The sequence below is a fragment of the Molothrus aeneus genome, chromosome 9, assembly GCF_037042795.1.
Source record: "Molothrus aeneus isolate 106 chromosome 9, BPBGC_Maene_1.0, whole genome shotgun sequence".
In the NCBI taxonomy this organism is placed as follows: domain Eukaryota; kingdom Metazoa; phylum Chordata; class Aves; order Passeriformes; family Icteridae; genus Molothrus; species Molothrus aeneus.
This window is the reverse complement of record NC_089654.1, coordinates 27,593,219-27,620,092: the sequence shown is the minus strand read 5'-3', so window position 1 is coordinate 27,620,092 and position 26,874 is coordinate 27,593,219. Positions and strand designations below refer to the sequence as shown.

General features: G+C 50.6%; 2 protein-coding genes across 2 annotated transcripts in view; one reads left to right on the top strand and one right to left on the bottom strand.

Moving 5' to 3' along the window:
* The window catches only part of ABL2 (ABL proto-oncogene 2, non-receptor tyrosine kinase), a 45,317-nt gene extending 28,415 nt beyond the window's left edge, over positions 1-16,902 (top strand). Inside the window, exons 2-11 of the mRNA XM_066556130.1 lie at positions 1,216-1,386; positions 2,150-2,445; positions 3,697-3,969; positions 4,686-4,770; positions 6,365-6,542; positions 7,129-7,313; positions 7,603-7,755; positions 8,576-8,665; positions 9,854-10,027; positions 10,563-16,902. Coding sequence (XP_066412227.1) covers positions 1,216-1,386; positions 2,150-2,445; positions 3,697-3,969; positions 4,686-4,770; positions 6,365-6,542; positions 7,129-7,313; positions 7,603-7,755; positions 8,576-8,665; positions 9,854-10,027; positions 10,563-12,259 — 3,302 coding nt within the window. The 3' untranslated portion in view covers positions 12,260-16,902. The remainder of the gene's footprint in view (positions 1-1,215; positions 1,387-2,149; positions 2,446-3,696; positions 3,970-4,685; positions 4,771-6,364; positions 6,543-7,128; positions 7,314-7,602; positions 7,756-8,575; positions 8,666-9,853; positions 10,028-10,562) is intronic.
* A 126-nt stretch (positions 16,903-17,028) lies between these two features.
* Positions 17,029-25,291, bottom strand: TOR3A (torsin family 3 member A). The gene is made up of 6 exons (XM_066556131.1): positions 23,662-25,291; positions 23,213-23,326; positions 22,313-22,578; positions 21,602-21,771; positions 19,576-19,700; positions 17,029-19,168 (listed from the first exon to the last, which is right to left on the bottom strand). The coding sequence occupies exons 1-6, from the start codon at positions 23,960-23,962 to the stop codon at positions 18,918-18,920; spliced, it is 1,227 nt and encodes a 408-aa protein (XP_066412228.1). The 5' UTR covers positions 23,963-25,291; the 3' UTR covers positions 17,029-18,917.
* Positions 25,292-26,874: the final 1,583 nt, after the last annotated feature.

Here is a 26,874-nt window from a genome sequence, read left to right as displayed (position 1 = left end):
CTATCCTGTGCTGCATTTGCACTCTTTGTTCCTTTTTCAAGTGCCTTACAGAGCAGCTCTTGCTCATGAGTGTAAATCTCAGAGGCTTGTGGAGAAGGGGGTAGGTGTAGCCACACACATTCTCTGGCAGTGTCTGTTTAAAAACATCCCAAGCCTGACTTCTCAGCCCATCAGAAATGGGCCAAACCAATGAGTGTAGAGCAAAGAAAGCCTCAGATTATTTTAGAGAGAACTTTTTATGTTTAGTGCATTTAATGAAATCTCTTTGCAGTATACATTTATCTAAGTAAGTTTCAACTAGAGAATTCAGAAATAGATATTGGGACAGGGACTTAGATCTTTGCTGTCAGAGAAAAAATATATAACTTTAATAAATATGTACCTTTACACCTCCATATGTTGTTCTCTTGAGCAGCCCTCATGTATGAAACCACACCATCGCTCTTTCTTTTCTTAATATTGACATTTACGCTACTACATGTTCCTGGAAAACCTCTCCATGAGTTGAAAAGCCAGGGATGGTCTTGACATAGCATTAGCATGAAGTGTTCACAGTTTTGCTTCTTACTACAGTTCTTCCTAAACCCCTGTGGATTTAGATTCGTTTTAATCATCACAAGAACTGTAGGGACTTTTTTCTTTTGTTGCTAAAACATGTCTGATTCCTCCCCCCACTCCCTTGTAGGGACAAGTTTACATCAGTTGTCCATTGAAACAGCAAAACAGAAATGCTGCTGCTAAATACCCAGCATCACCTGTACTGCTTTCTGTCCCTGCTCCTGTCAGTTTTCCACCTCTGTTTGCACAGTCTTGAAATGTATTACAAATCACTGTCATTCCTCTTAATATTGAACCAGTTACTGTCCCAGCTTATACATCTCATTTGTGCCATAATTCACTCTTACTTGTATTTGTAATGTTGGTTTCAGATCCAGGCTGTGTCCACCACAGAAACAATAACATTTTGTGATTGAAAGATTTCTTCACTACTTCATGTAATTTTAGAAAGTGCTTTTAGTTGTGCACCTACAGGTGTAGATATATAATAAATATTAAATAGAAATTTTATTTACATAGCTTGCTATTTGGCTTATAGCAGTTAAAGCACCTTCTCCAGGAGTTGGACTGGATGATCCCTGTGGGTCCCTTCCAGCTCAGGAAGGGAAATGATTAGAGCTGTACACAAAGTGATTGCCCCTCCTGTCCTTTCCTCAGAGGCCCTGCACCGCCCCTACGGCTGCGACGTCGAGCCCCAGGCACTGAACGAAGCCATCAGGTGGAGCTCCAAGGAGAACCTGCTTGGAGCCACTGAGAGCGACCCCAATCTCTTTGTTGCACTTTACGATTTTGTAGCAAGTGGTGACAACACACTCAGCATCACCAAAGGTAACACTGGGAGTGTGGAGCACCTGTGGGCTTGAAAACTTAGCAACAGAAATCAGGAAATGGAATCCCTGCCTGGATAGGAATGGGAATAGTGCACTTAGAGACTGGGAATAGTGCACTTAGAGACTGGGAATAGTGCATTTAGAGAATGGGAATAGTGCACTTAGAGAAGGTGATTCCCGACAGCAATGGTGGGAAGCAGACAGCCCATGTCTCATGGTGCTGGAGGGACACCTGCTGGGCAGTTCTGCTGGGACAGGCACAGTCCAGCCCTCTCCTGTGCCAGGCTCCCCACATCACTGGCCCTGTGAGGTACCTGCTGTAGGGAGGGCAGGGGGAAATGGGTACATTATAGATGGTAACAGAACTCGGCAATTTCAACTGGGGGCAGAATCAAGAATTGAGCTTGCACAGACACCTTCTGATTCTGGTCAGTACGTGTGTTAGAACTGTTAAATCATATGGCATTTAAAGCTTCAAGAAAACAAACCTGAGCCCTCCAAGAAAATAAAGTCTTCCTATTCTAATAAGCTGGATACAAGAAGCTTTTTGAGTTCATCTCACTGCACTAAACCAGTGAACAGTATCCTAGGTATGCTGTCTGAGCCTTTGCTTCATAAATACCTTGTATGTAGCAGTTTATTTAGAAGATGATTTCTTTTGTTAAGCTATAAACCCAGGCTCAACTTGTGTTGAGTTCCTCCCTCAAGAAGGCCCAGTAGCTTGCACTGTGCTTATTTTGGTTTTTCCTTTCTGGTCCCAGGTGAGAAGTTGCGAGTCCTGGGTTACAACCAGAATGGCGAATGGAGTGAGGTACGTTCAAAGAATGGGCAGGGCTGGGTACCAAGCAATTACATCACCCCAGTGAACAGCCTGGAGAAGCACTCGTGGTACCACGGGCCCGTGTCCCGCAGCGCAGCCGAGTATCTGCTCAGCAGCCTCATCAATGGCAGCTTCCTGGTCCGGGAGAGCGAGAGCAGCCCGGGGCAGCTGTCCATCTCGCTCAGGTACGAAGGACGTGTTTACCACTACAGGATCAACACCACCTCAGATGGCAAGGTAAGCACCTCTGCACAGTGCTGTGGGGAGAGGAGATGGAGATAGCATCTTGCAGAATCTCAAGTTGGAGATCCAGTATTAATATAAAAGAGCACACGTGCCAAGGGTTTGGTAGTGACTTCCCAAAAATAACTTTAGAAGAAGTGCAGACAGTTCTTGTCTCGGCTGAAAGTAGCTGGGTAGCAAGGCAGCTGTGGTTGGAGGTGGGGGTAGCCTTCCACTGATCCCCTTAGAAGCAGCAAAGCTTTGGTAAGTGTTCTGGTTTAGGGCACATTTGGGAGAAAACCGCCAAAAGGGGCCCCCTCCAGAAAGCAAACCCACATGGCCCCTCCTCCCATCCGGTTCGGGAAGGATTCCTTGGAGAGAAGTGGAAAGAACCTGTTTATTTAACAGGCACAGCACCCCCAGCACACAGAATGAACAATACCAGGTGACACCACTCTGTCACTGCTCTGAAAAAGATGACAAATCCAGAAAGTCTCTCCTGGGACTGGTCACTCTGTTACCAGTCCCTCGGGTGCTGGGGCAGCTGCTGCAGCCACAAGGTGCAAACTCTCAGTGTTCCCAGGTCCCAGTCCAGAGCAGGTTCGAGTAAGTCCAAAAAAAAGGAAAGGAGAAACAGTCCAGGGAAAATTTGGACTGTTTAGCTAAACTAACTAATGAGCAGGAAGCAAAAAGCAAGAGCAAAGCAGGAGCAAAGCAGAGGCAAGAGCAAAGTGAAAAGCAAAGCAAAAAGCAAAAGCTGCACCATGTACTGCCCTGTCTATGTCCCACCAGCCGTGGGGGAGAGGCTGATAGCAAAACCAAAACTAAACTTTCACTCTTCAGAGCCAGTCTTGAAGGCACAGAACATAATATCCAACATAAACAGAACACATGAATGGGGACACAAGCATCATAAGATCACCCTAGGACAGTAAGTCAGGATTTTTAACCAAAATGAAGTAGTGGCATGTTGTGTTCAGAGACCTAAGAATCCCAGCTTCTAGTCCTGTAAAGCACAAGGCAGGAGACATTTAATTGTCACAAGAACTGACACAGCTCTTTAGTGATGGCTTACATGTAGTTGCCTTCTGCAGGTAAAAATCCCATATATTAATAGTTATTTGCCCAACAGGAAGAGAAGAAATATTTTAAAGTCCTGGTTTTCTGATTAAAAAAAAAAATTAGAACGTTTGTACCTGTTTTCCAACATTACTGAAAACTTGCAGCTGCCTTTATTTAAGCAGATTCCTCTTTGTTGCTTTGCAGGTCTATGTGACAGCAGAAAGCCGTTTCAGCACCCTGGCAGAGCTGGTGCACCATCACTCCACGGTGGCAGATGGCCTGGTGACAACCCTGCATTACCCAGCCCCCAAGTGCAATAAGCCCACCGTGTACGGAGTGTCCCCCATCCACGACAAGTGGGAGATGGAGCGCACCGACATCACCATGAAGCACAAGCTCGGGGGAGGGCAGTATGGAGAGGTCTACGTGGGGGTCTGGAAGAAATACAATCTCACAGTGGCTGTGAAAACATTAAAGGTGAGTTTTCAGATTTTGGGCACTGGTCATTTGGTCACTGTTTATGACATGAGTAAGGAAATTGTAATGTTCTCAACTACACCTCGTGATACCAACATCAGAGAATAGAGTGTGCTGCTCTGCATTAAATCCCTGCTTGGGAGTAGCTTTGCAAATCAAAGTGACCTCATCAAACTTACACCAGTGCACGTGGCTTAGAAACAAATTGGAATTTTGGCCCAGCAGGAGCTGCATGTCCAAGTCAGACCAATAAAATGGTTACAAACCCAACTTCCCTTCCTCCAGAGGAGCTATGGAGGCTTTAAGAAATCAGAGATGTAGAAAATACCTTCTACAAGCTGTCCTCCACTACTGAAAAAATTCAGCTTCTCCATATCTCTTCCTTTACAAAACCTTTGTTTCAACATTAACAACTGCAATTCTAAGTGGCCCCTGAATAAGTTAATTTTTATAGCTATACAGGGAAACAAAGTCAGTGATCCTGAGAGTCTTCCTCTCACCAACCACAACACCAAATGGGCAAGCCTGGCCCTGCCAGGGTACTGCAGATCAGCCAGGCAGCTGTTCAGGGATGGTACAGTTTGCTTTGGTAAAAGCCAAAACAGCAGAATGGAGACAAAGATGCCATCATTTATATTCAGCCAGGATGTGTGGTGTTAACCAGACCTTGGTCATGAAAATAAATGTTCCCTTCTTTTGCCTCTCTGTCTATCTAGGAAGATACCATGGAGGTGGAAGAGTTCTTGAAAGAAGCTGCTGTGATGAAGGAGATCAAGCACCCAAATCTAGTGCAGTTGTTAGGTGAGTGAAATGCCTTGCTCTTTGTGTTCTTACTTAGTCTTCATTTGGGCAGAAACTTGCCTGGTTTAAATGCAGTGGCAGCTTTTCTGTATTTATATAACTTTATGAATCAGGTCAGGTTATAGGGTGGTATTTTTGACAGCTTTATGTAATACTGGAGCTAAGAGACACTAATTTTAAATAAAACATCAAATACAGTCACTTACATTAGTAGACAACTTTGCTGTTGAGGCACAACTGTTACATAAAAGTTTGTAATATCAGCCTCCTGCTGGTTTGTGTCCTTGCCCTTAACATGCTCCAGGGTTCAGTGATCAGGTACAGATTCCTTCTCTGCTGTGTTAAATCAGATTTACAGAATAATTTTCTGTGGCTTATTTTTCTGAGAGAACAGGAAAAAATTGCAAGAAAATTCAAAGTGAAAGGAAAAATTCCGTTGGAAGCACAACAAATACTATTCTCCATACTTCTTAAATCAGAGGCATTTACAGAAAAAGCTGCATTGAAAAGAACAAATTAGTCCATAATTAGGCAGAAGACACCAGATTCCTGCTGCTGTGAGGAACTCTGTGTATCACCAAATAAGTACATGAGATCAAACAACTTAGGACTGGAAAAAATCCACAGGCTTTACATGGTGACTGTGCCCTGTTGTGTCACTGGCAGATGCATGATATGATGATCATTATTAAATAGTTTGCATAGCTGTTAAATCCACATGCACAAAGATTCTTAAGGAGACACCCTAAACCTTTACTAGTGTTTAATTGCCTCTGGATTTCTGGCACTTTCAGAAGTAGAGCTGTCAAGCCAAGCCTAGGATGAAAGGAGAAATGTGAAGAATGTGAAGGCTTTTACAAATGGCAACTGTTCTGTACCTACTTTAAAAAAAGGGCACAGATGAAGTGTGTGCCAGCCCTGTCTGGTTCCAGGAGCAGCAATTCAGAGATTTGTCATCAGAGAGGTGCACTTTTGCTCTTTCTGGTGCACAGTGCTTTAGTCCTGAATGTGTAAAGAGCTGCAGGGGGATCCCAGAGCTGTGACAAGAGTATCCTGTTGCCCTCCTCCTCCGCCTTGACATGCTTTGTACAGTGACTGTAGCAAGGAGTCATCCCAGGAATGTGTGAGAATGCTGCTCTAGGAGCAGGTCCCGCCGTGCTGATTCCCTGCCCAGCACATGGGAGTGCCTCACATTACTCTGCAGTGACATTTCAGTCTGGAAATCTTGCCAGCTGACAGGTACCTGCTTCCAGTTGGCCACTCTTCAGCTTTATGAAGGCAGAGAAGGGAAGAAAAGCAAACTGTGTGTTCATAATTCCTCTTTTTTCATGCTGTAATCTTTCAAAGAACAGAACTACTGCTTCATGAATATTAGATAGGAATAATGGTGCTTTCATAGACATGTTTCTCTCTATCCATAAAGTGGATGGAGAGAAAAACAGACAGAAGCCCTGAGTTTGGGCTGCACTGACCTGGGTGTCGTACATGGAAGTCTTCACTTTCCCAGAGGAGCACTCAGTGGTACAAAATGCAGTGTTAAATCAGGAGCAGAGGTGAGGAAGGGAAGCTTTATTCACCTGCTGCTCCCTGGCAGGTGTGTGCACCCTGGAGCCCCCGTTCTACATCGTGACAGAGTACATGCCCTACGGGAACCTGCTGGACTACCTGCGCGAGTGCAACCGCGAGGAGGTCAGCGCTGTCGTGCTGCTCTACATGGCCACCCAGATCTCCTCTGCCATGGAGTACCTGGAGAAGAAGAACTTCATCCACAGGTGGGGGAGGTCATGTTGAGCTGGTACAGTTTCAGATTGCAGTGGTAAACAGGCCACCAGAATGATGGGCCAGGAATTCCAGCTTTTGGGAAGGTTTCTTCCACAGCTGGGATTCACACTGGCTTATCCATTGGCTCTGGTGGCTTCAGTACTGTCTTGCAATAGCTTTCCCCCAGGACTTCCACAGCAATCTTGTGCCCAACTGCCTGGTAACACCTGTGTTGCAGACAGTGCCCACCCAAAGTCCTGTTGAAATGCAGATAAAGCCCTGCCATAAACCTGTTACCACTGTGTGATGAGCTCCTGATCCCATCCTGTCCCATCCTATCCCATCCTATCCTTGACACCCTAACAGCCACCATTGCTGAAAACTTAATAGAATTTAAAAAGTTAATCCTAATCCAGGTTTACCTCATTGCACCTAAGAATAAATCCACTCAGTTTCTGACACTGTTCAGGGCAAAGCTCACCTTGCCTCTGCCTGCTGCATACAGAGAGCACTTCCTGATCCAGGGGAGCAGGGCCCCAAAACTGCATTCAAAAGCCCTGCTCCTGCTGCAGTGGTGTCTTTTGTTCCTTTGTGCAGGGACCTGGCAGCACGGAACTGCTTAGTTGGAGAAAATCACGTGGTGAAGGTGGCTGACTTTGGCTTGAGTCGACTCATGACTGGTGATACCTACACAGCCCATGCTGGGGCCAAGTTCCCCATCAAATGGACAGCTCCTGAGAGCCTGGCCTACAACACCTTTTCAATCAAATCAGATGTGTGGGGTAAGAAAACTCACCTTCAGTGTCCTTTTCTTGTTCATTTTGCTTTTTTCTGCCAGCCCAGACAATAACTTGCTTTCTGGCCTGGGCAGAAACCCTTGTGAAGACAGTCACAGGCCAGGCCAGAACTTCATGAATTAATCATATTTTTAGCATATGATGTCTCCACATAGACTGGCCTGAAATACCTGCAAGGAAACAATGCTGCCTCAAGCTGCAATGAAGGCCACAGAGTAATGAACAACAAAAGGGCAGACTTATGACAAGGAATTTTGTTTTCCTCCTTTTGCAGCCTTTGGGGTGCTGTTATGGGAAATTGCTACCTATGGGATGTCACCATACCCAGGCATTGACCTGTCTCAGGTGTATGATCTGCTGGAAAAGGGCTATCGGATGGAGCAGCCAGAGGGGTGCCCTCCCAAGGTGTATGAGCTGATGAGGGCATGTGAGTATCTTCTTCCAGTTGTGGGGACAAAGCCTGGGAAGGTGGGAGGAATCTGGAATTAACAGCAGTACCTGATCCTCAGCATGTCAGAGTTAGGGTGGGCTTCAGTTATGAAACAAAGAAGGTGGGGAATGATGAAGGATATTACTGCTTCAAAAACCTTAAGGAAGCTGACAAAATCCCAAAAGCTGGGAATTCATATGATCGTAATGCAAAACAAGCAGAATGCCAGTCACTTTCCAGACCTTATGGTGATACCAGCAGACAGTGCTTCCAGAAAACATCCTTCTAGTGCAGATTTCTAACTGCAGAAATTACACTTTTCATCATGATACTCTTCTGTAACTTCCCAAGCTCCATCTAGGATCAAGGCACTCTTCTCCTCTTTCCCCCAGAGGGTCCACAAATCCTTCTTTTGGAAGGGTCTGCCTGAAATATTAAGAGCATGGGAGCAGGATGGTGCCTGAAGCTTTACACACTCAGTTACCAGCGACTGGGCTAGATGTGTTCTGTCCAAGCAGCCAGGGTAGCAAATACAGAATTGTCCTTTGCCCATACAATTCAGAAAGGGGGATAGGGAGATCAGAAAAACCTGCAGAGGTGGCAGAGAGCTGGGATTTCTGGACTTGGTTCTTCCTTCTCCTGATTTGTTTGTGAGGATTCAGTAGGGTGCTAACTGCTGCCAGGAGTCAGCACCTGTGAATGACTCTAAAGCCTGTTTAACAGTGGGTCAGAGTGTGACTACTTTCTGTCTGCTTGGACAGAAGAAAAATTCATCTCCCTGTTTCAGGCTCTGAGACTTTGCTTTGTGGCATTGCAGGCTGGAAGTGGAACCCACCAGACCGACCTTCCTTTGCTGAGACCCACCAGGCTTTTGAAACCATGTTCCATGACTCGAGCATCTCAGAGGGTGAGAGCTGCTGTTGTTTTCTTCCTGAAACAGCACTGGAGGTTATCCCCAGAGTGCTGTGTCTCATGGATGGGCCCTTAAGGCTCATCTGCTGGCAGTGGGGGTAAAATGGATCTACATCCCTTATTCTTTTAGTCATAATTGGGATAAATAACTTGTTTCACAAATATTGAATAAAGTTCAGACACATTCCATCTGTGCAGGGAAGAGTGTAATTTCATTTGAGCAGTAAATGCCAAAGAGCTGATTTAAAGATATTGTCTCCTCTAGCAGAGGAAATCTCTTGTTTTTCAGGCTGAAGAGTGAGGAATAAGTAAGTGATGGAGAGAGAGAAAGATGTATGCATATCACAGTCCCTTGCTGACTGCAGCAATTAGGTCACAAAATATTATTCTACCAGCCTCCACTTTTAACAAAGTGTGCTTTAATCTCTGGATTTTCTGCTTAGCTACTTCTAGGAGCAAATCTCTGCAGCTCAAGTCTGAAATATAATCTACCAGGAAGTAAATACTGGTGAGGAATGTGATACTATTCAGCAGCCAAGCAGAAATGTCAGAGCATTCTTCTCAATTTTTAAATTAAATATGCAACTGATCCATCAACTTCCCTACTACAGAAAAAAGACACCAGATGGAATTTTACCAGTGAGGATCTATAATAGACACATCCAGTGGCCACACAAATGCCAAGCTGGCTGTGGCCAGGAGGTTGTGGGGTTTTTTCTGTGTTCGTTTTCTTTTTGTTGACCTGTTGTTGACATGCAATCTTCATTTCTTCACCTAGGGGCATGCAGTGATTTGCCACAAGCAAAGCAACTTAGGTCCAGATCCAGGGAGGACACAGCTTTGGGGCTCCATCAGTAGGAGGCACCTTGATTAAAGACAGGCAAATGCATCCAGTGCTGCCTTTAGCTCTTGAGCAGCTTTTAATAGATCCCTTGTACAGATCCTACCACTGTTGGGGTTTTTTTTCCTGAATTTATAAAGGTGTAAATGAGTTTGAAATCATTAGGAAAAACATCTGACCCTAAATACTTCTAGACTTGAACAAAGACTAAATCCATAAATTATGTATTTCTCAGTCATGGATCTCTTCCTGCCAGTCTGTGTTTGCAGGAAAGACCCAGGTTGTTCTTTTTCCTCTTTCTTTGCTGGTCTCTGTTTTGACTATTCCCTTTTTTCCTTACAGAGGTAGCAGAGGAGCTTGGAAGAACAGCCTCATCCTCATCCATAGTTCCTTACCTGCCCCGCTTACCCATGCTTCCCTCCAAGACAAGAACCCTGAAGAAGCAGGCAGAGAACAAGGAGAACATTGAGGGAACACAGGACACTGTGGAGCATTCAGCATCCAGCTCAGCACCAGGTGTGGGCACAGGGTGTAAATTCCCAGAGAAGCAAAGAACAACCTGACATGGGCATGTTTTGTGCTGCTGTGTCAATTATTTACTAGCAAATAGAAAACACTGTGGTTTTTTCAATGTCCTTTTAGTAAATCCCATTGTATTTTTTCTTTCAAATTCAGTTTTGCTGCTCTTTGTTAAGTGACAGCTTCAAAACTGAAGTTAACAATGCAGCAAGAGATTTTCTCCTATACTTAGCGTGTTTGGAAAGGAGCAGAAAATTATGGGAAGGGAGTAATAAACTGAAAGAAAAGAGCAACTCTTTTCTGATCTCTCCCCAAAGTGGCCTTCTCAGTATAGACAACAGACAAGTCACATACAGAAATGAAAAAAAGTGAAGAAAAAATAAAATACAAGTGCTTGCTTCTTCCCTCACTCTATCTCTGCAGCACCTGGGCAGGTAAATACACCAGGCCTATAAAACCCAGTGCAGGACAGGGAGGTGGAAATAGAAATAGAAATAGATTGTCCAGATTGACACGTGTCTCTCCTGGCCAGGTTTCATCAGAAGCACACAGCCAACGGGCGGGTCCCCCGCGCTGCCCCGCAAGCAGAGGGACAAGTCCCCCAGCAGCCTCCTGGAGGATGCCAAAGAGACCACGTTCACCAGGGACAGGAAAGGGGGCTTCTTCAGCTCCTTCATGAAGAAGAGGAACGCTCCCACGCCTCCCAAGCGCAGCAGCTCCTTCCGGGAGATGGAGAACCAGCCCCACAAGAAATACGAGCTGACGGGTAACTTCTCCTCTGTGGCTTCCCTGCAGCACGTGGACGGGTTCTCCTTTGCTCCCGCGCAGCAGGACACCAGCCTGGCACCCCCCAAGTGCTACGGAGGGGGCTTTGTGCAGAGGACCTTCTACAGCGAGGAGGGCACTGGGCCCAGCAGTGCTGGGGGTGTGAGCACTGGTGGAGGGTGGTCGGGCATCACTGGCTTCTTCACGCCACGCTTGATTAAAAAGACGCTGGGTTTACGAGCAGGAAAACCCACTGGCAATGAAGAAGCTTCAAAGCCTTTTCCAAGGTCAAACTCTACATCTTCCATGTCCTCAGGGCTTCCAGAGCAGGATAGGATGGCAATGACCCTTCCCAGAAATTCCCAGAGGTCAAAAATTCAGCTGGAACGGACTGTGTCCACCTCCTCCCAGCCCGATGAGAGCACAGAGAGGGCCAGTGAGCTGATTCCCAAAAGGTTTGAAGAAGGCCCTGCTTTGACCAGAGAGAGACCAAAAGCAAAACTCTTGCCAAGGGGTGCCACAGCACTGCCTTTTCGAACTCCCTCCGCGGCGGAAGAAAAGGAGGGTCCGGGGCTAGTGGCAGCTCCTAAGGGCAAGGAGAAAAACAGCGGCCCACGACAAGGGGCCCTTGAGGATGGCGAGAGGCCGGGGTGGTTATCTCCGGTAAAGGCTGCAGCAATACTTCCAACCACTCATAACCACAAAGTGCCAGTCCTAATCTCACCCACTCTAAAACACACTCCAGCAGACGTGCAGCTCATTGGCACAGACTCTCAGGGTAATAAATTTAAGCTCTTATCTGAGCATCAGGTCACTTCTTCCAGCGACAGGGACCGGCCCAGACGGGTAAAACCAAAGTGTGCTCCACCTCCACCACCGGTGATGCGGCTCCTCCAGCAGCCGGCTGCCTGCTCGGACGCAGCAGAAGAGCTGAGCAGCGCGGCGGGAGCGCAGCACGGACTGGAACCCAACGAAGGGAGTAAGAAGGCAGCAGCAGCAGCAGCACCTGTTGGTGGAAAATCCGGGAGGCCCGCGATGCCTCCGCCCCAAGTGCCTCTGTCAACGTCTTCCACCTCCCCAGTGAAAATGGCCAACGGCACGGCCGGCGCCAAGGTGGCGCTGAGAAAGACCAAACAGGCAGCTGAGAAAATCCCCGCAGACAAGATCAGCAAGGAGGCGCTGCTGGAGTGCGCGGATCTCCTCTCCAGCGCCATCGCCGAGCCCACGCCCAACAGCCAGCTGGTGGACACGGGGCACCAGCTGCTGGATTACTGCTCAGGCTACGTGGACTGCATCCCCCACACGCGCAACAAATTCGCCTTCCGGGAAGCCGTGAGCAAACTGGAACTCAGCCTGCAGGAGCTGCAGGTGTCCTCGACAGCTGCTGGCGTCCACGGGGCAAACCCCGTCCTTAATAACTTATTGTCATGTGTCCAAGAAATCAGTGATGTGGTGCAAAGGTAGCTACTGTCAATCTGGGTAAGAGAAACACACACGGGGAGGGCGGGACTGTTTTTCTGTACTGATGCTTTCAAAAGGAAAGACTGATACTTGAGTATGTGAAGTACCTCAGATCACTGAGTTCTCCTCACGTTTACAGGTTCATCTCAAAAATTGGGGATGGAGAGGGTAGATTAAAGCTGTAAGGGGCAGAACATCAAGGATCTGTCCCTACCTAATCAGGCTGATCTGCTTGGTATGGCGAGGAAAGAAAGTTCCTTCTCCTCCCCTGGAGAGGCAGGAGAACCTATGGCAGGTTCTCCCTCTGGGCAGGACGGTGGTGACAGCCGGAGCCCTGGGCTGGCTGCAGCTGCCTGGCTGCACAGATCCCACCCTGGCTGCTCTCACCTGTGCTTTGCTGTCCTGACAAGGCCAAGGAAAGGCACTGGGGCTCTGCTGGTACCAAGGGCAGAGCAGCCCCGGAGGGGGGTCATGTACAGCTGGGGGAAAGGTCTAATGCACTGACAGTATTCAGAGCTGCTGGAGGTGGATGCACTGGTCTGGATGGCTTAACTTCCACAGCACTGTTGCTGCTGTAATGAGAACTGCAAGATTAGTTAATATATGAAACTGTCCCTTTTCCCTCCTGTCCACCTCATCCACCACCTTCTCATCATCATTGTATTGGAAGTGTCAGGGATGCTGGGCAGACTTACCACTGGAATTCCCCCTTCCCACCACACAGCCTTCACTCAGCTGATACCTATTTCTAGTGGTCTAGCACAGGTGCTGCTTGATGGTCATTTTTGAGTAGTTTGGGGCTCTTGCACAACTTGCCAGTGTTGTTGTTGGGGTGGGTGGGTTGTTCCTTTTTTGAAGTTCTAGATTGTTTTTAACTTGTTCCCACGTTTACCCCCCAGTTCAGTGTGATCACCGTGAGGACCCATGGTAGGTAAGGCAGAGCCTCTGCCTCCCTGGCTGTTGTCCACATTCCTTTAGCAGTCACAGCACTGCAGGGCCAGCTGGAGAACCAGAAAGTACAGCCCAGCCTGCCCACCACGTGTCCTTACTGCTGCAGGATTCCCTGCACCTGTCCCTTACCCTTCACACTGCCAGATTCCTGGGATTTGTTCTGCTGTTTACCTGTCTCACAAGCTTCTCAGCATCCCAAGGTGATAAAGTATGGCAGCACACAGGAAACCCCACAGGTATCTCCATGGATTTGTTCCCATATTTTAAAGGCTAGACCAGAATCCTACACTGTGGTGTAGGGAATGTGCACAGAACCTGTGCACTGCTGTGCCTGAGGCGTGGCAACAAAAGCTGTGGCTCTGCCTTGAAGGGCTCCCAGTGGGTCTCTGATGCCTTCTACCAACCCCAGAATGAGAGCAGCTGAATGGTTGGTGTTGTCATCCTTGGTCGTGGTGCTGTTTGCAGACTTGTGGCCTCAAAAAGCTGGTCTATGTCTATGCACAGCTCCCCAAGGTGTGAATGTACTGGCAAGTAGGAAGAGCTCAGTTGCTGGTTTGTGAGAGGAAAGGAAACAGGCCTGAAACCTGGCTCCAAATACACCTTACCTGCATGCTGCTGCTCACTGCACACTGCTGGTGATAGAGGATCTTGCTTGCTTTGCACCTTAAGCCTTTATTTTTTTGGCTAAAACGCTTTCTAAACTTGTTTTTGAAGTGTGGCTGTGCTGCTTTTAGTCTGAGCATTTAGAATGGAGCTGTGGCACAGGTGTGACTTTAGAAGATGGGCACTTTGTTTCTGTCTAGAAGCACATGGTGGTGCTTGGAAGCAGGCTGGGTGTCTCAGCAAGTGTCCCTGTTTTTTCCACAGAGCATAGTGAGACAGGCCTGGAAAAATCTTTAGAAATGGGCTGAGAATCCTCATTTCATTTCTGGTCTGAGCTAAGCAAAGTTGTTCCAGGGTGTGTGGAGGCACAGCAGAGGAGCAGCATGTGAGGTACAATGGACCAGTGAGCTTCTGGCCCAGTAAGTGAAGTGCTGGGGGGGAAAAGAACCAGGCAACCCCTGGGGATGTCCCAAGGCCCTCCACAGGCAGAGAACCAACCCCTTATCTCCCAGACTTTACTGAGGGCTTTTGTGGTTTACCTTATCTCTTTCAGTCATCTTCATGGAAGGTGTGCATCCAAACTGACTGCCTTTGGAAAGGTGACCTGCAAAGGGAAGGTGGCTTGTGGCATTGCTTCACAGGGCCTGTCAAACAATCAGAAGGATTTAGAAGTGGGGGGGACTCTCTTTTCTTGGGGGCAGAAGGGCAGGTCTTGCTTACTCTGGCAGACCATCACATGGTTCCATGATTGTACTGCTGGGACAAAAGGGCTGGAACTGAAGGGATTCCAGGGGAAAGGAATTTTAACCAGAACATTTTAAAGTTTAGCCCAATTCTGATGAGCATTTTGAAGAAGTGGTTTCGGTTTTTTTTTCTTTTTTTTTTTTCCCTAAATGCCAGTCTTCCAGAAAAGCTACAGTAAAAGTGGTAGAATAGCAATATGGAATTTCTAACTACTAGAACTCCCCTCTTGCTGAAGAAAGCAGCTGTGTCCCAATGAACACTGTGGGCCATCCCCACTTCCTTTCAGGTGCCCCATTTTCTCCTTGCCCCTGCAGCAGAGATGGGCAGTGGGACAGGGCAGCATCCAGCTGCTTTTCCAGAGTCACAGAATGGCTGAGGTTGGAGGGAACTTTGGAGATCACCTGGTCCAAACACTCTCCCCAAGCAGGGCCACCAAGAGTCACCTGTGAGGACCATGTCCAAGCAGCTTTTGGGCATCTCCAAGCACAGAGACTCTACAAGCCCTGTGCCCAACACAGGAGTGTTTAGTTCTCACCCCTCCTCTGGGTCAAAATCAAAAGCTGGTGGAATTTGGGGATCGTCACTCTCATGGGAAGTGTTTTCCCTGCCCTTACCTATTATCTAACATCAGGTAGGCAGATTGTGGCAGAGGTAGTGCTGATTTGACAGGTTTTTTCCCCCCTAAACTGAAGGCTGTGGAATTGCTGGGACTTCTGCTGCCCTAGAGTGTTTTATTCCCAAACTGCAATGCTCCCCTGTCCTCTGGCAGGATAGCAAAAGGAATCTGGGAAAGCTGCTTCTGCTGTAAATTACCATCCAGTTGTCTTTCCTTCCACTGCTGCTTCTAAAACTTGTACCATTCCCTCTCCCTTTAGCTAGGTCTGCCTTTCTCTTCAGCCTTAAAGGTCTCCACTGTGGCCAATTCTCTGTTTTCAGCCTGGCACCAGATGTGCAAAGGAACAAATATGGGTGCTGACACCCCATTGTTTATCCCAGTGACTTCCTGCTCCATGGTTTGGGGCAGGGGACAAGGCAGAAGCGCTGTTGTTTCTCCTCAGCACTGTCAGACAGCTGTGGGGGCACAGCTGGAGCTGGGCTCTCTTGCACTACTGTGGGCCAGAATTTAAATTTGTCTTTGCCATGGGGAAGGCACCCACGGGCCTGGTCCTGCCAAGCACAAAGCAGAGAGTGAGCTCAGGGGGGCACTTTCTTTTCCTGCCACTGTGGGAATAGCTGACTCACAGGTGCAATTCTCTCTTCTTCCTGCACCCCACACCCTTCTTACCCCAAAGTGGTGCACTTGATTTAGTCATGTTCTTCATTACTGTGGGCAGGGCTGAGGCTGAGCTAGGAGTCTGGGTCTTGGGACTGCACCAAATTCAGCCAGTGGGAAAGGGGAATTGAGGGGAGCAGTGTTGCTGATGACACAGCAGGGAGGGAGAGAGGAGGGCTGTGCTTGTCCTCCTCAGGACTTTCTCCTGGGTGCCACTGGCCTTGTGTCTGTGAGACACAGCCAAACAAGAGGGCTGACATCTGTCAGGGTGCTTTGGGGGAGCTGTGGGGCACAGGGAGCCAAACCCCACAGTGGAGACAGAGCAGCCCCTCCCCACCAGGCTGAGGTGTGGGTGGGTCACACTGCAGCCACAGAGCAATCCCTACCCTCGTGTCCTACCACTTACCCGAGGCAGGCTTTTCCACAGTGGAAAGGGTGACTGGAGGCACCAGTGACTCCACAGGATGGTGGTTCCAAAGCCATCAGGCTGCTGCCTTCTGTGGGACACACTCAGCTCAGCCCTGCTGCTCACCAGGAGCTGGCAGGGAGACTTAAAGGGAACTGCAGCATGTGTGGAGGCTGCTGGGGTGGTGCTGCACATCCCTGGAGAGTGGAACAAAGCCCTCAGCCCATTCTCTGGTAGCAGGTCCCAGGAGGTTCTGGGACAGACTTGTTTCTCCCAGCTCCAGGCTAAGCAATGTCTGTACCAAAGGAGGTCGTTCTTCCCCATGTGTCTGTTGTGCACGGGAGGTGGAGCCTGCTGGGCTCACATGGCACTGTTTGTATTGGTAGTGAACTCCTTGAGGGCAGGAATGGATTGAAATGAATCACGTTAATCACCAATCACTCTTAGCAGTGTTGTCAACTGTTTTTGTTTTTTAATTGTTATTGTAATATATTTTGGTTGTTTTTCTAATTTAATTCTCTCACTATCGTCTGACTGTGAACTGCGAACAGTGTTAAACTTGATGTAAATAAGGCCTTGGAAGGGCCTCTTTGCCTGTCGTTCCACAAAGTTTTGCCAATTTGCATTTTGTTTTAAATAAAGGTTGCAATATTTTATTGGCAAAAACCACTCAAGTAGATGCTGAGGGTTTTTTTTTCCCTCAGTGACTATTTGAAACTGCTCAGTCCTAACCAGAAGCTCTTTCTTTGGGTAGAAAAAATTGTTAAAAGGAGAAATAATTTAATTCCACCAGGCTGCAGGAAAAGCAGTATCTTTATTTATGTGGTATCTATGTAGAACCAAACTGTTGCCCTGGCGTGGTCAGAGAGCAGCTGTTGCTGTTGTGGGGCTGATCAGAGCTCACCCGGGTGTGACACACACACTGGTGACCCAGCAGAGCGCAGCTCTGGCCTCGCCCTTGTCAGTGTCACCACCACCTCCCTCAGCAGCCACAGCCAGAGCTGCTCCATGCCCACCTCAAACCAGTCCCCCACTGACCTCCTGCCACCCAGCCTGAGGCAGCCTAACCCAGCTGAACACTTGCTGACATTCAGGAAAAATCCTGGGTTATCCTGGCTTGCACACACAACCTTTAGGCTGCTGACCTTCAGCACACAGCTTGCTAAACTTCCTGCCCAGGTGACCAAACACAAGCTGAGCTGTGTCCTGTGAGGCAGCAGCCTCCCTGCCCCAGCTGGAGCATCACCCCAATGGTTCCCAGGTTTCTGACACCTGAGATTAACCCTAAACCCAGTCTCAGAAATGCCTGATCACCCCCACTGGCACAGCCCCAAGGTCTGTTCCACACAGCTGGTTTAAGGCACCTGCACTGGCTGAGCAGTGGGAGAGCAGCTGGCTCATCTCTGCCTGGGACTGTGACACCTCCTCAGGTAACAGAGCCAGTGCACCCAAGGGAAGCAGGGACTCCAAGTCTGCAGGGCCTGGACGTGTCTGTCTGGTCAGTCTCCCCCAGAGGCCACACTGCTCATCACTGGCACCACAAAATGGGTCAGAGCTTAAAATAGACCAAAGGTCCCCCGTGGGGGTGGCTGGGAAGCCAAGCCCTGTCCTTGGCAGGGGCTGTGTCACTCCTGGCCAGCACAGCCCTGTTGGAAGGGAGTTTTGACCCAGAGGTCACAGAGTGATTCCCGTAACACTGATGAAATGTTTTGGAGCTGCTGCAACACACTTATCACCTGGCCAGTACCCAGACAGCAAACAGCCCCTTGTAGTAGTATTAATAATCATCATCATAATAATAATAATTAGCAGCCAAAAAGCCACAGCATGAAATGTACTGAAGACAAAAATAAAAAAAAAGGAAGGAAAAAAACCCAAGCTTTTACTGCATCCATGAAAACTCACATTCAGCTGCAGCCTGATGCTTCAGCCACCATCCTCCTCACCTGCCCTTTGCCCTTGGGCAGAGGAGTTCTCTCCCCTTTTTGGTTCTGCAGTGAAGGAAATGGGCTCTTCACCAACCTGCTTAGTAAAGGAATTGCAGCACAAGTTCCCCTCACCCCGGCAGCTGCTTCCATACAACGGAAGGCTCCCGTGAGAGGTGGACACTCCAAGGTGAGAGCTATGGATTTGGCATCTCCAGAGGAGATTATTCAGTCCTTTCTTCCCTGCACAGACTACAATCCTGGCACATGTCCCTGAGCACCAGACACCTTAGAAAGGCATGAGAGCAACAGAAGGGAAAAACTCTTCTCCAGCAAAGCAGTTCTGTGTGATGTTGGAAAATGACAGAGAAAATTGGGGACAGGGACGTGGCTTTGGCTACACTATCTCAACAGGACCAGCCTGTCCAAGTCCTCAAAACAAGGACTTGGACAGTCCCAGTCCCCACTCACGTGGAACAGCATCCGTCAGCAGAACCACATCACCCCTCCAGCTAAAAGAAGGGACTTAGAACACCAGACAGGCTCCAAAAGCAGCCAAGCACACTCCCCACATCCCAGGAGTAAGGGATGCACCTCCTTGCCTGCAACAGCTCTGGGGGGCTTAAGTCTCTGTTAAGTCTCTGTGCAAGTGCCTGGCTGGGTCATCTGCCTCTGACCCTGTGCAAAGAGAGCAGCAGCTCCCGGAGTGCAGAACCACCTTCAGCACAAGAACCTCGGCCGCTCTGGTCCCCCTGGTGTTCAAGGAAGGAAGTAATTGATGCGCTGGGGCACGGATTTGCAGCCCTGTGCAGAGAAAAGCTTCTCCTCTTTGGGGACAAACACCATCATCTGGGCCACTTGGTCGAGCATCGCCTCGGTGTAGGGAAGGCCCCGGGCCAGGAAGGCGTCCCGTGCACAGAGCTTCACGTGCTGGTACTCCAGGGGCAGGAACGGCACCACGAAATCAATCAGGTTCTCCCTGAGGAGCTGGCTGTGGGCATAACTGTTCTCTGGAGCACAGCACAAGAAAGGCAAACTCAGAAACTTCACCTGAGAGCATCATCCCTCTGCGAGGCCAGGCTGGGCTCTGAGGGGCTCATCCAGGGGGACCCACTTGTGCACAGCTGCTCAGCACTGTGAGCACAGAGCATCTCTAGGAGCCACCAAGAGATGCCTGGAGCCCCAGAGAAGCCTCAGCACTGCCCTGTGAGGTACAGCTGCCTCTTGCCCCAGCCATTTTCAGGGCTGAAGGTGCCTGAAGGCCTCTTGGATCACAGGGACCAAGGATGGGGCTTTCATTGTCAACAACCCCCAGAGTGAGGGCCTGTTCCCCCAGCACAGCCCTGTGTGGCACACACTGGATGGACACTGCAGAGGGGCAGCCTGCCCACAGCCCCCAGGCAAGGCCAGCCCTTACCTGCAGCCTCCTGCAGCTCCAGCCGCAGCCGCTGCTCCAGCAGCTCCAGGGGGATCTCCTCCCGTGCCCGGCCGGCGCGCCAGAAGTCCAGGGCCACCTCATTGATGGTGTTGCCACCAAGATTGCTGTGGACACAGAGAGAGGTCACTCAAGATTTGCCCCAGAGAGCTGCCAGCACCTTCCCTGCAGACAGACCCCAGCAGTTCTGTTGGCAACAGAGGATTTGCTGTCTAGGATCAGCACATGGCGAGCCAGCCTTCTTCCCAAAGAGCCCCTTTGCACAGGCATCCCTGCAGCTGTCTGCCATCCTGCCAGCTCAGACCAGGGGCAGCAGGATCCTCCATCTCCCTCAGTCCCCTGTCCGGGCTTGGGAAGCCACCAACCTTGCAGGTGACATTTGGCTCCACACCAAACGCTGAACAAGCCACCACAAAGTCCAGGTTAAAGGGCAGAGCACGTGGCAGGAGTCCCACTGGAAGTAAAGGTCCAGGGCAGGGATTCAAGAGGCAGCCCAGGACTTGGCACAGCATCCTCTGCCCATGGGACAAAGCAGCAACACAGCTCCCACCAAAGGGCTCCTCTGGACACCCATGGGGGCAGCTCTGGGGTGGGGTTTGCAAGGTCCTGCAGCTCTTGAGGGTGCCAGGACAGCCCTTCAGCCTGGAAAGCAGGTCCAGGAAAGGTGTCCCCCCTCCCCAGGTGCTGGTGAGGGGCTTGTCCCCAGCCCTGAACGCCCCAGTGAACTGGGAACCAGCTGGGTGCAGAACTTGTGTGGGTGGGAGGCAGAGAGGCAGTGGGAGGCACAGATCTTGCACCCCACCCTCATGTCAGAGGCTCTGGACCCCAGACTGGAGGCAGAGAAAATTGAAAAGCCACCACTGTTTCTCACCATGCCCCCACCCACTGTCAGGGAGAAAACAGCTTGTACTGCTCCTGCTCCCAACCCAGAGCCCCTTTAGGCTGGACAGGCAGGCAGCCCAGCCCATCTGCAGCACCCTGCCAGTGTCCACAGGAGCCCTGGGGAAGAGCCATCCCTCCTAAAGCAGGTCAGTGTCACACTGCCACCAGGAGTGATGAAACCCCTGGGGTGACACACTGCTGCAGTTCAAGGCACCCTGCTCCCCTCTGCCTGCTGACACTGTGTCCATTCCTGAGCTGCATGGCTGCCAAGCAGGACACCAGGCCCTGTGCAGCTGGCAGCACGTCCACCCTGCTGAGCAACAGGGCAGGACCTGCCCCTTCCACCACAGCCCCCTGCACACAGGTGGGAACAGAGTGAGGGGAGTTCCACAGGCACTGGGCACTCACACAGGGAAACCTCTCTGAGGGAAACAACCAAGCTTGGAGGTTGGAACCCTTGCCTGGATGGTGGAAGTGGAGGAGGAATGCTCTGCTCACCTCCAACCACAAGGAACAGCTCCTGCCAGAGCCAAGCCCAAAGCTGCAATTCCCAAACTGAAGGGAGCCCAAGATGCTGATCTCTGACTCTTTAGGGGCACTTCAGTCAGGTGCCTGCCTCACATCCTGGTTCTGAGATGTCCCATTTCTCCCTCCAGCTGCATCCCACACAGAGACAGTGCTGGGGTACACTTCCTGGGAAAGGAACCAACTAAACCAAGCTCTGCTGATGCCAGGATCAGCCTCACAGCACCTCAGTCTGCAGCCACAGCCAGGCAGTGGGAACTCCCCAGCTCCTAACGATGCATGGGAACTTCCCACCAAGACCTTCAGCCCCAGCTCTGCTCCCTGGAGTGTGACATCTGCCCAGCTGGGCAGGGTGACCCTATGTTAACTGACTGTGCTTCCTTGCCTCCAAATCTAGACTCAGGCTCAGGTGTCCCAGCCTGGCTGGACCTCAGCTCCTCCTGCAGATGTTCCCAGGGAGGATGCCCAGCATCCACAGGTAAAACCGAACATGGAGGCAACCACCACGAGGGAACAAGGTACCTGTGCCCTCCCCTGCTGCCTCAGCCCCTTGTATCACACCTCTAGGGACAAACACCATTACTTGGGGACCAGAAATCACCTGAGGAAGAGGAAGATGGATCTCTGCTGATCTGCCTTGTTGGTGTGTTGAGCCATGAAGGGTGTGATGGCATCCAGGAGGTTGGAGTGCAGCTTCTCGGCCTCGTCGAAGATGAGCAGGGCCTGCCTGCAGCGCTGCAGGGTCTCGCTGATCTGCCTCTGCAGCTGGGCCTGCAGCAGGGAGGGCAGTCAGGAGCCCCTGGGACCACCCAGCTAAGCACCACAGCTGCTCCATCCCCTCCCACCCAGCAGGACAGGGCAGACAACGGGAAGGGCAAAGGCAGGAAAACCAGTGAGGTGAGATACATTAGTTTAATAAGTGAAGGAAAGAGGAAAGAAAGACAAGTGGTGCAAAGGCAGCTGCCCACGCTGCCACAAACAAATGCCCAGCCCATCTCTGAGCAATGGCTTCCTGCCCCCAAACCCCCTCCCTGCAGCTTTTATTCCTGAGCATGGCAGTAAATGACATGGAATATGCCTTTGGCACTAGGACTCACCTCTTTGGTGTGTCCCAAACTTCTTGTACTGACCTCAGGGGCTGAGTGGGAGAGGGGGGAAGCCTGAGGCTGTGCAGGCACTGCTCAGCAGTAACCAGCCAGTGCTGTGGACCCAGTTTCCCTCACAAACCCAAGGCACAGCCCCACAGGGGCTGCTGGGAAGGACATGAACTCCAGCCCAGCCCACGGGACCATCCCCTGTTGTTGGCTCTCACCTTGTAGGAGTCCACGTAGTTGTGGTGTGGGAAGTGGAGCAGGGACACGAACACCCTGACACAGTCACTCCTCAGCCCGTCCCGGTACAGGTGAGTGGCCACCATCCGAGCCACAAAGTTCTTCCCCGTGCCAGACCAGCCATGGAAGGACAGCACCAGAGCCTTGGGGGGCCATGGGCTCTGCAGGAAGCCCTGCACCGCCCGCAGCACCACGTCCTTGGCCAGGTGCTGCCCGTGCAGCTGCCCATTGAGCTCTGCCTCCAGCCCTGCACAGAGAGCACGAGCTCAGCTCCACCTGCCAGCACAGCTACTGCACGTGGGGGTAAGGGGAAAATGTGCAGGGCTGCCTGGCCAAGAGGACTGTGAAGTGGCATTAAAGCCACAGGTTGCCTGTGCCTGCCTACATCAGCCTCTGGCCTCAGAAGGACACAAAATCTTCCACTGACTCCTTTTTTCCTTTAGGAAAAGGCAGATATGCTTGGCAGCTGCAGAGAGCACCGGTGCCCCAAGGCCCTCTCAAGCTCCCAGCACAGGGTTTGCATACCAGGAGTCTCAGGGACAGCAAACACAAAGACACCTGCTCATGGCTTACACACAGGTCTCAGTGTGCCCTCCTGACCTAGGGCAGGGTCGTGGGCCAGTTTGGGTCCTGCTATATGTGCCTGGAAGCTATGGGATGCAGGCAGGGCTCGTGGCAAGCTGGAGCAGATACACCTATGCAGTAAGGAACAAACTCTTTGGTCTCAGAACTTCAAATGGGACACAGGACTGAGCTCAGCCGCTCACCCTCCCACAGCTCAGCACCCCACTCAGAAAAGCCCTTTACTAACAGCACTTTCTAAAATACACTTTAACAGGAAAAAAGCCTCAAAACAAGCCACAAAGCAGCACAGCCCCTACCTGTGATGTTGTTGATGATCCTGCAGTCTCCCGTCTCACAGCACTTGCCGAAGCTGCAGTACCAGGCAGAGAGGATCTCCAGGTAATCCTGGCCCACCAGAGGAAAGCCCCAGCCTGGAAACGGGAGCAGAATGAGCAGAGAAGTTACAGGAAAGGCTTTTTTACACTTTGGGCTCACGCAATCCTCTCCCAGGTGCATGGGCTCAGCCATGTGCCTGCGGGCAACCCTGGCTGCAAGGAGGGACAGTGAGTTCGGAATTGGCAGCAGCCCGAGATGGCTCCGAGTGCCCAAGAAGCGCAAGAGCCTCATCCCGGGGTGTGCCAAGGAGGGAGATGCCCGGGGCAGCCACCTCGGGAAGGAAGGGCAGCGCCCCAGAGCCGGGGCCACAGCAGGGTCCGGACCTGCTGCTCCCTCCTGGGCACGGGAGGGAACAGAGCAAGGCGCTTACCTGGGATGGGACCGGCCTCTCGTTCTCCTTGCTGCTTCTCCTCCTCCTCGCAGCCCTCCTGCCACACCTTGCACGCCAAGTACTGCCAGTAGTGCTTGGACAGAGCTCCCAAATGCTTCTTCACGGCTTCGTACCTCACCCTGCCCCACGGTGCCCCCTCCGGGACGGCTCCCTGCTCGTCTGCCCAGGGCGCCCGGGGCGGTGGCGTTGTCCCGGGGCTGCCCGAGCCGCCCAGGAGCAGCAGCAGCACCAGCACAAAGCAGCCGAGCCCGCCGGGGCCCGGGAGCCTGGCCGGGCCCATGGCAGCGATGCGGGATCGGGAACGGAGCGGGCCCGGCCCGGGAACGGAGCGGGCCCGGCCCAGCCCCGCTGGGCCCCGCGGCCGGCCCGGCCCGAGCCGCTCTCACTTCCTGAGGCGTTGCTGGGAGCAGCCGCGGGCAGTGCCGGCCCCGGCCAGACGTGGCTCCCTGTCGCCGTCGCAGCCACGGGGACGCGACAAAAGCCGAGCCCGGGGCCAGCGGCGGCTGCGGCCCCGCCCCGGGCCCGGCCAGCCCCGGCTGGGAGGGGAAGGGCTGGGGAGGGGCCCGGGGAGGCTCCCGGCCACCGCCTCCCACAGAGCTGCGGCAGCGGCAACGAGCGCCGGGGGAAAGCAAATAACCTGGATTTTAAGTAGCCCACAGGCTCGGCTGAGGTTTTACAGCCGCAGGCACAAGAGCAAATGGCAGCTGTTCCTCAGTGTCCTTTCAAAGGGGACACAAAAATAACAGGTGAGGAAATAAAAACAAGGGAGCAGCGGGGGAGCGGCAGGGCTGTCCAGGCTGCGTTGGCTGCCTGCTGTCCTGATATCCTGACTGAGCCCAAGGAAAAAATATTTTGGAATTGGAAAGGATTTCAAGGTTATCTCGCACGCTCAGAAAAATAAAAGTAAGTAGGACCATAAATAGAATTAATCCAGCCTGGTAGTTGCCTGGTCCAGGTGGATGGGAGGGGGGATGCAGGCGTGGAGCAGAGTGCATCACCATCTACAGGTGCCTGCAAATATTACACAGCAACATTTCACTTACTGGGACCAACAAAACGACCCCTTCAGCTACAAAAACAGTGAGGGCGAAACCTGAACACCACTTGCAACAACTTAAACAGAGCTAAAAATAGTGCATTAAAGAAATAAATTAAAATCAAACTTGCTGTAGCCATAGCAAAAAAACCCTGCTATCAGCCTTTCCAAAAACTAGTTGAGGTATCTCAAGCATTTATACAGATTTATAAAAAAATTCATAGCCGGAACATTCAAACTTTGCCCACCCAGGATAACTGCTCTAGCTGAAAAGGGCTTATTAAAAGGGACAGATACTGTAAAAAATAGATGGTTGTTGTTATTCAATGATATTATCAGACTTCTAGAGTCCATACCTCTCTGGTGTATTCTCATGGCTGCAGCTCTTCACAGACTCCTTCTGCTGCATGCTGTTCTCTCTCAGGGCAGGGCTCCTCCAATGCTCTCCCTGACTGGCTAACCCACCCCCTTTTATCCCAGTCATCTTCATTGGTCACAGCTGCAGCCCAATTAAGGACATGGCAGCTGCAGCCCCTCAAGGGCAACCGGGACCTCTGGGGCAAAGCCTCCATACAGATATTCAAATACATTTCCTCTACTATAGATGGTTTTGTGTTCCAAAGGAAAACAGAAAATTTTGAAGGATAAACTGACTGTCCAACATTGCACCAGCTCAGGGTATAATTCCCGGGATGTCAGCCCTGCCCAAGTGCAGCACACAGTCAGAGCCAGAAGGACAAACAGCTCTTTAGGAGGCCCTGGCACAGGGTGCCCAGAGAAGCTGTGGCTGCAGCAGCCCTGGAAGTGTCCAAGACCAGGCTGGATGGGGCTTGGAGCAGCCTGGTCTGGTGGAAGATGTCCCTGCCCATGGCAGGGGCTTGGAACAGAGGGATCTTTAAGGTCCCTTCCAGCCCCAGTCATTCTGGGAATCTCTGAAGGGACATAGGATGCCCATGGTTTTTCCCTTGCTCTGCTGAAACCCCAAGTGCAGTTTGCTGATCCTGAGGTGAGGCTGGAGGCAGAGGCAGCTGCAGGAACCTGCACAGCCCTAGAGCTGATGGGAGGATGCTCAGCTTGTCACTCACAGCTGGTTATTCCAGGCAGTCAGTCCTGGTGAGCAGCAAGCTCCTGATTAAGGCTGCACCACCTTGGCTCGGCTCAGCTCAGCTGCCATCTGAAGAGAAAACAGCACCACAAGAAATGGTTATGCCTGGCTTATTCCACACCCCAATGCAGCCTGGGACAAGCAAACACTCAGAGGGAACCTCACAGTCCAGAATTTCATTTACAGGCTCTCCAGGGAAATGCCATGCACCCATCTTTTAGGTTTTTCCCCATTTCCATACAGCAATTTCTTCTGCACACCCATCTCTGCACTCTGACAGAAGGCAGGAGGAGAAGAGCCTCTCTCCAGAGCTCAGTATAACACGGTTATGGATTAGATTACTAAATAAAAGAAAGATCTAGAATAAAGGGTATGAGAGGAGTCCTTTTCCCTCCTTCATTTTCCCCCCACAAAGTCCTACCTATCCCCAGTCTCTTAAAAATACTGAGATTCTACAAAAAACAAATCACCAGTTCCACACTTGGGATATATGAACTAAGGACTTCTTTTCCTATTTTTTAGATTCAATTAAAAAAATTGTAGGGAAAGGATTTGAGGACTTCAGGGAAAGTGCTTATTTTCAAGACCCTTTGGTTCTCCATTGGCTCAAAGTTGTTTGTATTCATTCTTTTGTAAAAGTACATTCATTACATAATCAGAAACACTAAAATCTCTCAGTTATACAAATTCTCACTCTGTTACTATGGCAAACCACTGCAAAAATTCAGAGCAGCAGCACAACAAAGTGCTTGGAACAACAGCTCTCAACTGCCAGTTTCTGCCTGTCAGAACTTAAAAGCATCTGTAGCTGTTGAACTGTTCATACACAAGCAAGAATCCTGTCCTGCTCCCTGAGCAAATTGGCACCTCAAAAATAGAGATGGAGGAAAGGAAAAGTTACTGGCAGCACACAATGCTAGGAAACAAACAAAAAAAAACCAACCCCAGAACATCCTCCCCCACAAAACCCTCAAAATAAACCCCAGAAGACAGTTCTTACAGAATGCAACAATGCTGAAATCTGAAGTTTCAGTGAGAAACTCTAGTTTAA

Coding starts and splice junctions, on each gene's coding strand:
- TOR3A (XM_066556131.1), bottom strand. CDS start 23,962: ATGGGCCCGGCCAGGCTCCCGGGCCCCGGCGGGCTCGGCTGCTTTGTG. Junction 23,327..23,661: donor AGAGGCCGGTCCCATCCCAG/GTAAGCGCCTTG, acceptor TCCCGTTTCCAG/GCTGGGGCTTTCCTCTGGTG. Junction 19,701..21,601: donor TCCATCTTCCTCTTCCTCAG/GTGATTTCTGGT, acceptor CTGTGTCCACAG/CAATCTTGGTGGCAACACCA.